At 47.2% G+C, this 11,507-nt stretch overlaps 1 protein-coding gene across 1 annotated transcript; it reads right to left on the bottom strand.

The window, feature by feature from the left end:
* Positions 1-1,971: 1,971 nt before the first annotated feature.
* Positions 1,972-9,764, bottom strand: map6d1 (MAP6 domain containing 1). Its single transcript, XM_083690506.1, has 4 exons — positions 9,043-9,764; positions 7,659-7,794; positions 7,407-7,493; positions 1,972-2,746 (listed from the first exon to the last, which is right to left on the bottom strand). Exons 1-4 carry the CDS (start codon positions 9,576-9,578, stop codon positions 2,669-2,671), a joined length of 837 nt encoding a protein of 278 aa, XP_083546632.1. The 5' UTR covers positions 9,579-9,764; the 3' UTR covers positions 1,972-2,668.
* Between the last annotated feature and the right edge of the window lie 1,743 nt (positions 9,765-11,507).

The following is an 11,507-nucleotide window of genomic DNA, read 5'->3' as shown; positions in this document are numbered from 1 at the left end:
TCTCTACTCTCCTATTACCAGTGAGGAGGAGCCCCAAAGTGACTCTGACAGCGACCAGTTGTCAGGTAAGAGTTAAACCTTATTTTCTGCTTTATCTACTGATCTTTGTTATTTGGTTTTGTTTGTTTCAGTAAGTTATTCATACATCTTGACCATCTAGATGCCTGTCTTGTTTGGTTCACAGATTGGGGCTTCTCTCCTGCTGGGCCAAGAGTAGGGAGCCCTGTAAGGAGCCAAGGAGACCAATCTGAGATCACCCTCCTTCAATCCCGGCTGTCTCAACTTGCTCTCTCAGATCTCTTCTCCTCTGTTAGTTCGGAGGAGGAGCAGGAGTGACTCTGACATGGACCACTCCTCAGGTAAGTATCTAACACCCTGTCCTGTTTCATCCACAGATTGTGGCAGATTTAGATTGGGAGCCCTGGACCTCTGTTCAGTCCCTGGGAGTCTCCTGTGAACAGTCCTCCTGGTAGTCCCCGTTGCTGTAGTCCAGCTCCAACTCCAGACACCCCCAACCAGTCCTGCCAGGCTGGGATTCATTTCTCAGAGCTCTGCTCCCCCATTCCCAGTGATGACGAGCTGTTCCAGTATGACATGGATGCTGGCTACTCCTCAGGTTAGTTTTTAAAAGTGTTTAAAGACTTTGAATTTGTAATGTTGCTGTTCCGGTAAATTGTTCATGTGAATTTATCATGTTTGTCCCTCTTGATCTTCAGCTGAGGATATGCCTCTAGCTGAATCTAAAGAGGGGAGCCCTGAGTCCCAGGTCATTCCCAGGGAGTTCCCAGAGCACAGGGCCTTGAGTCCCCCTGCTGGTGCCCACTCCTCTGGGTTTACCCTCATCCAGTCCAGCCTGGCTCCCTCTGACCTCCACTCTCCCATTGCCAGTGAGGAAGAGCCCCACAGTGACTCTGACACTGACCACCCCTCAGGTAAGAGGTCTACCTCTGTCTATCTGCTAATCTTTGATGATCAGTAAATGTTTGTCACTTAGTTTGAGTAAGTTGTTCTGATCTTTATTCACAGATTGGGGCTTGACTCCTAGCAATGCACCAAGAGTGGAGAGCCCTGGATGCCTGGTGGTGGATACCTCCCCTCTTGCAGAGTCCTCACTCCCCTCCTCTTCTGTCGAGGATTCCTCCAGAAAGAGAGAATGGAGGGACTATGGAGGAGAGAACCGGAGACCCAGCCCCCAGCCTGGCCCCAGTCCCAGAAACCAAAGGTCAGCAGTGCTCAGGCCAACCAAGACAAGAGAGGCAGGGAGGGGGGAGACAGACAAGAGAGGCAGGGAGGGGGGAGACAGACAATAGAGGCAGGGAGGGGGGAGACAGACAAGAGGTCCACCCAGACCACAAGCGAGCCAGGAAATGAGAGCATATCTCAAGCCTGGTCTAAGCTTAAACTAAGATTTTAACATAGCCACTATAAAATCGTATAGGCGTGTAAGTATTTTTTATAAATAATATTTAAGATTATCACTGACTTTGCTGTTTTTGTTACATAATGAGTTTTAGTTTTAATGAGTAAGTGTCAAAGAAAAGTTCATTTTGCGATAGTCATACAATATACTGTATTGTGCAGCCCTATTTGGCAGAATTATGAACACACACACACACAAAGGGGGGGGGGGCTTCTGTTTGAGCAGCTTACATAAAAGGATAACAAGAGGAACACTGTGAGCCACTATAATGATCACACTTATCGACAGCCTGCTCTCAGCGGTCTGGGTTCAGGTCGTGTTTACACAAACACTGTCCTACACACTGAATGCTGCTTTAGTGGTGTTACATGAATGCCTCATTTCTTTTAGCATATTAACCTCATAAACACACATGTAACATCAGGTTTTCGGTAGTTTTGATTCAAATAATCTATTTTCCATTCAACTGCAACAGAGAATTCTAGACCAGTGGTGGAAAAAGCACTCAGAGAACGACAAAAGGAAGAACCTAATATTCTTTTATTGTGACATAATTTACATTATATATATATTTTACTCTTTATTTTCTTAAACAACAGCTTTACAAAATGAAAATGATACACGGAACAAATACTTTCTCAAAATAGTTACCGAATTGAATAGAAATGAAATAAATAATTTTGTTTTCAGTTATTATAAAGACTAGCAGAGAGAGAAATGAAAAGAACACCGTACTTTCTGGGCAACAAAGTGCTTTCGAGCGGACACTCAACGACAAGCCATTACCGCCATTATAGATCCAACAGTGTATGTACATAAGAAAGACAAATCATTCCAACTCCACAGGTGCATACACACACACACACACACACTTGACACACACACACACACACAAACATACTGTACATACACACACGTTATCGAGCAGCCATTTTTTTTCTTGGAGTGTCTTAATAATGCAAAAAAGCTTGTTTTCAAACTATTTTACGACATGCATATTCAATGACATACAAGTAGCAAGAGGGCAGGTTTGTAAAAGGGATTTTCTCTATTTGTGACATCTGGTTTTCATTCATTCACAATACTGAAGAGAAGATTCTACAGATATTGCCTTTCTGGATACCTCGGAAAAATATTGTACATTCCCTTGCATAGATTTCTTGTAGTGTGGAATGGGCAAAAAAACATTCCCCTTGTTGGTTCCTTGTATTTTCCGGCAACCAGCTGGAATGGTTTTGGGAGCGTCGGTCAGATGTTGAAAATCCTGGATCCACTTTGAAAGACAGCAGAGGGATTGGGAGAGAGCTTGGTCTTCACCAACTGCTCCTGTAAAACACATACACATGTACACGCACGCACGCACACACGCACGCACATACACCCAGATAGACAGACAGACAGACAGACAGACAGACAGACAGACAGACGGACAGACAGACAGACGGAGAGACACAGACAGATAGACACAGACACACACACACACAGGTTATCCCAATAGGTCTACAGGTTTGACAGCAGTCAGGCAGCTCTTGTGTTTCGACCGTACTAGTCTGAAGTAGTCAGAGAGAAAGTGAGAACGGTGTTGAGGGGAAGTCTGCTCAGATGTGAAGCTGTTACACCATTCTGATGGTAGATGTGATATGAAAGGAAAGCTTGTACAGTCAAACTGCATTAGCTCTGCTGTCAGACCACTGGCAGACAGAATTCATCAGTGTTCACTGTACACTGCTGCTACTGCTGATGACGGCTAGCCTTTTCAAAGGCATGAAAAAACCCTTGATGGCACACATTTTGCCTGCATGATCTAATTGTTCCCGAAACCTCTGTGGGTTGTAGTGAGAAATCCTTCTAATCTGTAAGTATTGGCTTAGTATTGGTTCCGGATCTGCCTGTTTCAGTCCATTGAAACAGCGGCGATGTGAAATGTTTGGCAGTGTTTGTGTGAAAATCCTAGAGCCAAGAGTCAATCAATTGTGGGAAGTCGTCGTCACTGTAGGAGTCTCCTGGGCTAAAGGAAAAATAGCATCAAATGTGTCAAACTATGCCTTCAAAAGGAACAGACAGGGTGTGTGTGTGTTCATCCCTTCCCTCCTCCCACACACACACACACACACACACACACACTCCCTTCCGCTGTGTGCAGCAGCCAGGTCTGCCTCTCTCCTAAATTAGATTCTCGCTGAAAAGACTGCATCCTACTGCAACACATCACACTTTAGAAAGGCAAATAATCCATCAACTGGCTCTCACTCTCCTCTTCCTCTCCTTTTTCCCTCTCCCTCTCTTTCTCTCTCTTCAACTATCAAACCACCCTTTTCCCTCTCTTACCCTCTCTCCCTCTCCTTTCTCTCTCATCCTCGCCATCTCTCTCTTTCTCTCCTTTACTCCCCCTCCCTCCATCCCTCCCTCCCTCCCTCCCTCCCTCCCTTGATAGAACCCTGCTAGGTTGGCACATGAGAGTTCTGTGGTCAGAGGCAGCGTGGGAAAAGGGAAACGTTCCAAGTGAAAAAGAACAGGGAGAGGAGGGAGAGAGAGAGAGAGAGGAGGGAGGGAGAGAGAGAGAGAGAGAGAGAGAGAGAGAGAGCGAGAAGGACAATGAAAAGGGAGAGGGACATAATATGGAGAATGCGAGAAACAGGGATATTAGGGGGAAAGAGAGCGAGAGGGGAAAGAAGGGAGAATGGGGACAGAGCGAGGGGGGGGGGGGGTGCATAGGGAGGTGATTTGGAGGATGCATTGTCTCTGCAGACGGTTTTATCCTCTCTTTATGCAGTTGGAAGCCATTGTGCGTATCTCCCCCGTTCCTCTCTAGTTCATCTGTGTTAGCGCCATAAAACAAGTTTCTTATCATTTCTCAAACATCTCCTTATGTTATGTTAAAAAATGTTCAGGGAACGTCCCACAGCAGTTTTCCCAGAATGTTCCGATGGGCCTCATATCTTCGGGCCAAATGTTTTCAGACGAACGTTAAAGGAATGTTGCGCCTAAACCTTCCAGAAACACTTGGGAAGACAGTTAGTTACTGTACGCTCTAATGTGCAGTGACAGCATGTTCTCCATGCCAAGTCATTGCACCTATCAGGGCTTGGATGTAACAGAGGCTCTGAATCACTGTTAGCTCAAGTCTTTCCTTCATTTCACAGCTTGCTAAATCTCATTGAACAGATTTCCTCCTTCAGTGACTTCTGGAACCTGTTCCTTTCCTCAGCGCGTGAGCGTATGTTCTCTCTAAGCCACGAGAAAAATCCTCTCCTTCTCATATCGAGGGTTCAGAGAAATAAATAGCTCTAAGATTCCTCAGTCATCTATCTTGTACTGGAAGGGCAATTTGCGTAATTTGAAAAAAATAATTACATTTTTATTAATCACTCTCTCCCTCGCCCTAATCAAATATATTGATTTAGGTTTCAGCGGCATAATTGAGGCTTTTGTTTTCATTCCCAAATGGATGGCTGATCCCTTTTAGACTGATCAACATCTCAGGATTATTCAGGTACATACTGTGCGGTTTTGGCTCTGCCTGCCTTTGACTCACGCATGTGAATGTTAAAACATGACGTCACCTCAACGGTGCCCTCTCCCAATGTCGATGCAGCACTTTTCTCCAGTATTTCTTTCTTTTTGATCAATCATTTCATGATTTTACTTTCTGTTTCTTACTTTCTACTTTCGTTGACTTTACTTTCTGAAATCTCGAAGACACACACGGCACCTGTATCATCACTAGGTCTCGTTCTACTGGCGTTCAATAACGTTAAGACCCCTAAAACCTCTGAGATCTCTGAGCTGGCCGAACAGTGCCTGAGCATTACTCAGTAATCACCACAACAAGCATCTTATATCCTAAAATACCAGTCTGCTTAACAGTGTAGTGTGAAGGAGCCGTAGGCCTAGAGATAATAGATCATGTTCATGTTGATGTGTACCCTGGTGTAATGCGTGGTCAGACACCTCAGTGGGTGGTGTATCATTAATGAGTTGGCTGTGTGTGTGTGTGTGTGTGTGTGTGTGTGTGTGTGTGTGTGTGTGTGTGTGTGTGTGTGTGTGTGTGTGTGTGTGTGTGTGTGTGTGTGGCTGGGTGGGTGGGTGGGCAGTCAGTGCTGTGTTGGATTATTTGATATCGACCCTGTCCAGAGGGTTTTGTGTCGCGTTAGCAGATTTTGCTGTGACTGATGAAAATGCCAGGGCACTTGTGTTTTAGTCTGACTCTGCATGGTATGTGTAGTGTGTGTGTGTGTGTGTGTGTGTGTGTGTGTGTGTGTGTGTGTGTGTGTGTGTGGTGGGGCTGTACTGTAACTAGCGTCTACTAAAAGCAAAACTGGGTTACGTAGCCCCTTTCCAACCATTTGTACATTTGCATACTGCAGTAGTGCTCTGGCGCCAACACACACCCTTAACACTGTTAATTCTCACTCAAATTGGGCCACCGTTATTTATAGAGTCCTGTGTGACCTGCTGATGACACTCCTCATACCGACTTCTAGCCACAGTCATCCTGACCTGGCGGCAAACTGTGAACAGAGTATTCTGGCACGCACTGGCATTCTAGAACACTCACTGGCATTCTAGAACACACACTGGCATTCTAGAACATGCACTGGCATTCTAGAACACAAACTGGCATTCTAGAACACTCACTGGCATTCTAGAACACAAACTGGCATTTTAGAACACTTACTGGCATTATAGAACATGCACTGGCATTATAGAACACTCACTGGCATTCACTGGCATTCTAGAACATCTGACTTTCAGGATGAAGCGTTCCCGATGTTCTCTTCTGTCAGTGACGTCGGCCGATGGGACAAACTGTTTGGTCTTTTTTGGAGGCTATCGCCAAGAATACCGGCACGATACCGAAACTATATACTGTACTATAATACTATACAATGTACTATAATAATATAACTATATACCGAAACTATAATACCGGCACGAAAGTGAAACTTTTTAAGCAAGCAAGTGTGCACACTTTTTTTTTATTTCTTCTTTTCTTTGGGTCATTGATGACATGGTGAAAGCAAGGCGAGTGAATGTCGGTGTTCGGTCCCCATAGAGAAGTCAAAACCAGCCCAGCCTCTGCCCGGCTCCAACTCAGATGGCAGATGGCACAGTGTGACGGGGGAGGGAGGGAGGAGGGGGATGGGAATGGGGGGAGGGGGTGTTACTAAACCTGTGGAGATTCCTGAAGAGAGTTTCGACTCCCTGTCACGCCATGCCTGTCCTGAACTACCCTATAGTACTGTATATACTGCACAGAGGATTGGATTGGACTGGAGAGATCAAATAAGAATCAGGCTATATCTTTTTGTGCGCTAACTGTTGACCTCACAATCTCACCTTAATGCTGAGATTATGTCTCCAAATCCTTTAGTATTGAGACTCTCTCAGACCCCCACTCTCATTCTCTCCCTCTCCCTCTCCGTCTCCGTCTCCCTCTCCCTCTCCCTCTCCCTCTCCCTCTCCCTCCCCCTCCCCCTCCCTCAGAAATCAAAATCCAGGACAAAATGTCTGAGTATTTACCTACTTCTCTGAGCAGCATGTGACGCCTGTTCCATCACTATCCAGGTCAAAGTCATAAGCCCAGCAGTTTGAGGGTATTACATCATCAGCTGCTCTGTTTAAACAGCTGGGTCACTTTGAGCTGCTTAAGGGATAGAATGCTGTATCACTTTCTCTGTGATGCCCCAACAGCAGTCAGCCACCCAGGGGGGGTTCTGGGAAAATGAGTTTTAGGACCAGACTGCTCCTTAAACTGTATTAGGGGTAGGGAATGCCCGCGAGCTCGTGCTTCAAATGAGCAGATATTAGCAGTATTTAGCAGTACTTCAAAACATGTTTTAAAAGCTTTTCATAAGCCACTAACAGGACTAATGTCGGAAAAAAAAACATTCTTATAAGGGATAAGCTTCTCTCTCGTGTGCCCCCCAACCCTCCCCCCTCCCCCCCAACACATAACCAAGCAGCAGGAGCCACGACCTCTCACCTCTCCCTTGGTGACGACCATACTGAGGTCTGGTCTCTCTGGCAGGCCGCTCTGCTGGAGGCCTGAGGCGATCGAAGTGGTGATGGTCTGGAAGGGGGCAGAGACAGGCAGGTGGGGGCCCACGGAGGGCGAGATGGGCTGTGTGGCGGAGGTGGAGATGGTGGTGGCGGAGGTGGTGGTGGTGTTGATGTTGTGGTCCCCGTGTTGCAGCTCCGTGTGCCGGAGGGGGGCCTCCCCGCCGCTGTAGGCTGCCTGGTAGCTGGTCTCGTTGGGGAGGTGGGAGGCTCCTCCCGGCCCGGGGCTGGCGTAGGGGCTGGCGTAGGGGGGGGGAGGGCGCTTCCTGGTGCTCTTGGCTGGTCTCACCCCCGTCCAGGGCCTGTACTCCTGCCTGAGGAGAGACAAAGCCAGGGGTGAGAGGGAATGCTGCAAAGTCGTCTGTCATTGGTCGTATGCTCCACTGTAAATGCTATCAAGTACATTATCATGTATTCTGGTGTAATGGTATTAATTTCTGTGATTGTGTATTTCTGTGCACTATGCAAGACATTAACTTTCAATCTATTTATTCAGAGTCAGTGAAGTGGGTTACTTTGGGGGAGGCTAAAGGGAAGCTCAGGTGTTGAGGACAGAGAAGAGAGTATTGGATTCATATCGGCTTACATTCAATGATAGCATTTTCAACGATAGCAGGGAAGATGTTTTAAGGATAAAATTAAGATGAGGCTTTCCTGTCAAATGTGATGCCAGTCTGCTTTTGTTTTTAGCAACAAGTGTTAGGATGGTGAGAGCATAGCATGAGTATATATAGCTACAGTATATGCTACTGTGTTGAGAACAACGGTTCAGAAATAATTCATAATCACATCCCAGGTAGGCAGCCAATTATACAAAGCGCGGGGCAAATGAGCCAATCAGCGAGAGAATTAAGCCCTAATGACTTGGCACCGGTGGAGGCGACAGGGTAATGACGTCCGTCGGGGGTAAGGCAGACGGGTAAAGGGGCCCGGATCGGTTCTGTTAATGGGGCTGAGCTTACAGCTCGATGCTTTGGGGTAATGGGAATGGAGGGGAGAGGGGAGGGGGTACATCATCAAAGAGAAGAAACATCGTTTGATGAGGAGGAGGATGCAGCAGCTGTGACTGAACACCAGTAGGCTGGTGGTCGACATCTGTATCTGGAGATGTGATCTTACAATGTGATTCATCTGCACATTTTGCAGTGCAACTGCAACAGGCAATGATGTCTTCTGTGGGGCTATAGGCTACGGTCAACAAAAAATAAAAATGCAAGTGCAGCGCTTTCATCCTTATCGATGCGATGCGCCCTCTATCTCGCACTCTGTATCCAAAATATGTGTGAATAATACATGTGTGGGAGTTATTTATAGCGCATGTTGATTTCATGCGTTATTTCTCTGGGCTAGCCATACTTTGCATTTTCCATATCAACGCTATTGATTAGTACTGTATGACACACAAATACAATCTCTCAATCTCTCTCTCTCTCTCTCGACATTGTATCTTTTGTTGCATCCTTACATGCAGGGCAACAGTAACGCAATAATTCAGCTAAAGCGCATGTAGTTTGAGTGAGTGGACTGGGGCAGGTGCTGAAAGGCGCTTTGGCGATACCTACCTGTAAGAGCTTTTGGCTGTTCCTGAGCCGTGCTCCCCCCACCTCTGCCCCCTGCCCCGCTCCTCTCTCTCCACCCTGTCCATCCTCTCCACTCTCGGCTGGCTCGCATTGGGGTAACTGTTTATGGGGCTAGCCGAAAAAGTGTCGCCGTCTTTTCCGCCATTAATCCAAGGGTAATTCTCCTTTTTAGGTATGGGCCAGGGTTTGAAATCCTGCTTGTACTGGGTCACACTCTGAAAAGGCACGCCGGGCGGGTGGTAGTCCTCTCGGGGCTTGAAGCTGGGCTCCTTACGCCCCCTGAACGATCTCCGGGTCCCTACATCTCCCGCCGCCGGGGGAGATCCACGGTGATCCGGGGTGGAATAGTTGTTTCTCAAAACTCGGTCCGTCGGTACCTGTTTGGTAACAGATCTCACCTCTTGGTCGGCTATGTCCGAATAGTTCTGGATCGTCAGTGGCACCGAAAGATCCGATTTATCGAATTGGTTCCAGAACCGCGCAAGACAGCACACTCTGCTTATGCACGGCCAAGCCATAACGATTTGGTTGGTCGTAAAAAAGAAAAGAAAAAAAAGAACAGAGAAGCAAAAGAAAAACAAATCAAATAAAGGAAAAGAAGGAAAATTTAAACCCCCCAAAAAATCAAACGTTACATTCAGAAGTGCCGCCGTGTGCGTGTGCCCATTCCTGGAAAACTGAGCGCGAACGCGCTATGTCCATGTCACCGCTCCGGAATGCCGCTGTCTGTCGGGGACGCTGTCATTGCACACTTCTCACGTGGTCCGAAGGTTTCGACTGGATGCGGAGAAATCTATGGCAAATGATTCATCTGAAGTCCTACAGAAAAAAAACTAAAAACGTCTCTATTGCTATTCAGGTCAAGTTTTTCTTTCCTTATGCAATAGGCTACCATGCGCATTATAGCCTATCATTCTTTTATCAGCCAATTTACAAAGTTAACTAAAAGAATTTGACTACTTTCCCAAAGAGTGGATTACAATGTTGTGCACATCCATAATCAACCACAATCATGAAAGTAGTCTATATGCTAGGCTGTATGGCCCGAGTATTCACAACAGCAGCGTGAGTTGGTCTATGCGTCAAATAACGGACTTGACAAGGCAAAATAGCCTAATTGCAGTCAGCTGGAGTCGAAAGACGCACTCAGTGAAACACCACCATGTCTGCTGACTGTGAAGACTCCTGCTCCTGTTGCCTTTGGTTACCACAGGTGAATAATCAACTGCTTCTACAGTGATGTTTCTTCACAATGGTTGAAGCACAAGGGGTAGGAGTCAAGTGATTGACATGAGGGGTGGGTGTAGTTCCCCATGCTATAGATTTCACTCGTCGCCATAAGCCGGCCAGAGAAAAGGAGGTAATGAATACCCATGTCATATATTACAGGTGTGTGCGTGTGTATGTATGTACGTACGTACGTACGTACGTTTAGGATAGGCCTTGGTCTTTCCCTTCAATAAATGGACGAAGCAGAAATTCAAGGCAATTAAGCGCCCTCGCTCGTTAGTAGGCCTATAGGCTCATCAATCATGTCAGTATCCTGTGGTAGAGTACCGGACCGGCAGTTCCAAAATAATCAAATCCATGCATGCGTCGTGAAAATGGGCTACAGTTGAGGATGGAGAGATGTTTTTGGTATTCAGTGGGCGTTTTGGCGTAGGAGGACGGGGTCACGGAGAGCCAGGACTGTGGATATGATGATGAAGACTACGGGGGAGGCCGCACCGTGGGAGGCGAATTGAGGGGAGGTGTAGCGTATCGAGCCGCTCTACTCAGGAAGTAGAAACTTCGCTTTTGCGGCGGCGGGGCCCGCTTCCGCCCGAGCTGGGTGCTCTCTGCGAGCTTCCTCTCAACGGTGCATAGATTGAAGAATTATATGTGTGTGTGTGTGTGTGTGTGTGTGTGAGAGAGAGAGGGAGAGTGTGCGTGCTTGCTTTTGTGTGTGTGGTTGATGTGCAGAGAGTCAGTGCAAACGGTTTCGGGCTGCTGGTGAGCAGCAGGTAGTGCAGATGGGCAGCTAGCTGTTCAAAAGTCTGATGGCCTGGAGGTAGAAGCTGTCTCGGTACCTGTCGGTCCGAGATCGGATGCTCCAGTACCGTCTGCCAGACAGGAGCTCAGAGAACAGAGCATTGCTTTGATTATGGATTGCATTCCGCACATGAGTCACTGTGGTGGAGCCCCCAGGGCCCTCTGAGGAGGCTGAGGCTGGCCAGAGAGGCCTGGTGTCTGGATTCGGTCTGACCAGAGAGGGGGCCTTGGGCCAAGGGCCTCCTGGGAGCTACCAATGTGATCATGCAGGACACAGAGAGCTGTAACAGAACTTATGAGGATAATCACTCAGAGGATGTTCTGTGCAGGAGACAGCGAAGGGAAAAATGTGTGTCTGTATGTGTGTGTGAGAGAGAGAGAGAGAGAGAGAGAGAGAGAAAGAGTGTGGTAGAACC

Source organism: Argentina silus, assembly GCF_951799395.1.
Source record: "Argentina silus genome assembly, chromosome: 18".
NCBI classification, from domain to species: domain Eukaryota; kingdom Metazoa; phylum Chordata; class Actinopteri; order Argentiniformes; family Argentinidae; genus Argentina; species Argentina silus.
Note: the sequence above shows the minus strand (reverse complement) of the source record. Positions and strands in the feature narration are given on the sequence as shown.

Excerpts from the sequence above, each read along its gene's own strand:
- map6d1 (XM_083690506.1), bottom strand. The coding sequence starts at position 9,578 with ATGGCTTGGCCGTGCATAAGCAGAGTGTGCTGTCTTGCGCGGTTCTGG. Across the intron at positions 7,494-7,658 it reads CCAACGAGACCAGCTACCAG|ACCATCACCACTTCGATCGC; the intron begins GCAGCCTACAGC and ends GCCCCCTTCCAG. Across the intron at positions 2,747-7,406 it reads TGGTCGTCACCAAGGGAGAG|GAGCAGTTGGTGAAGACCAA; the intron begins GTGAGAGGTCGT and ends TGTGTTTTACAG.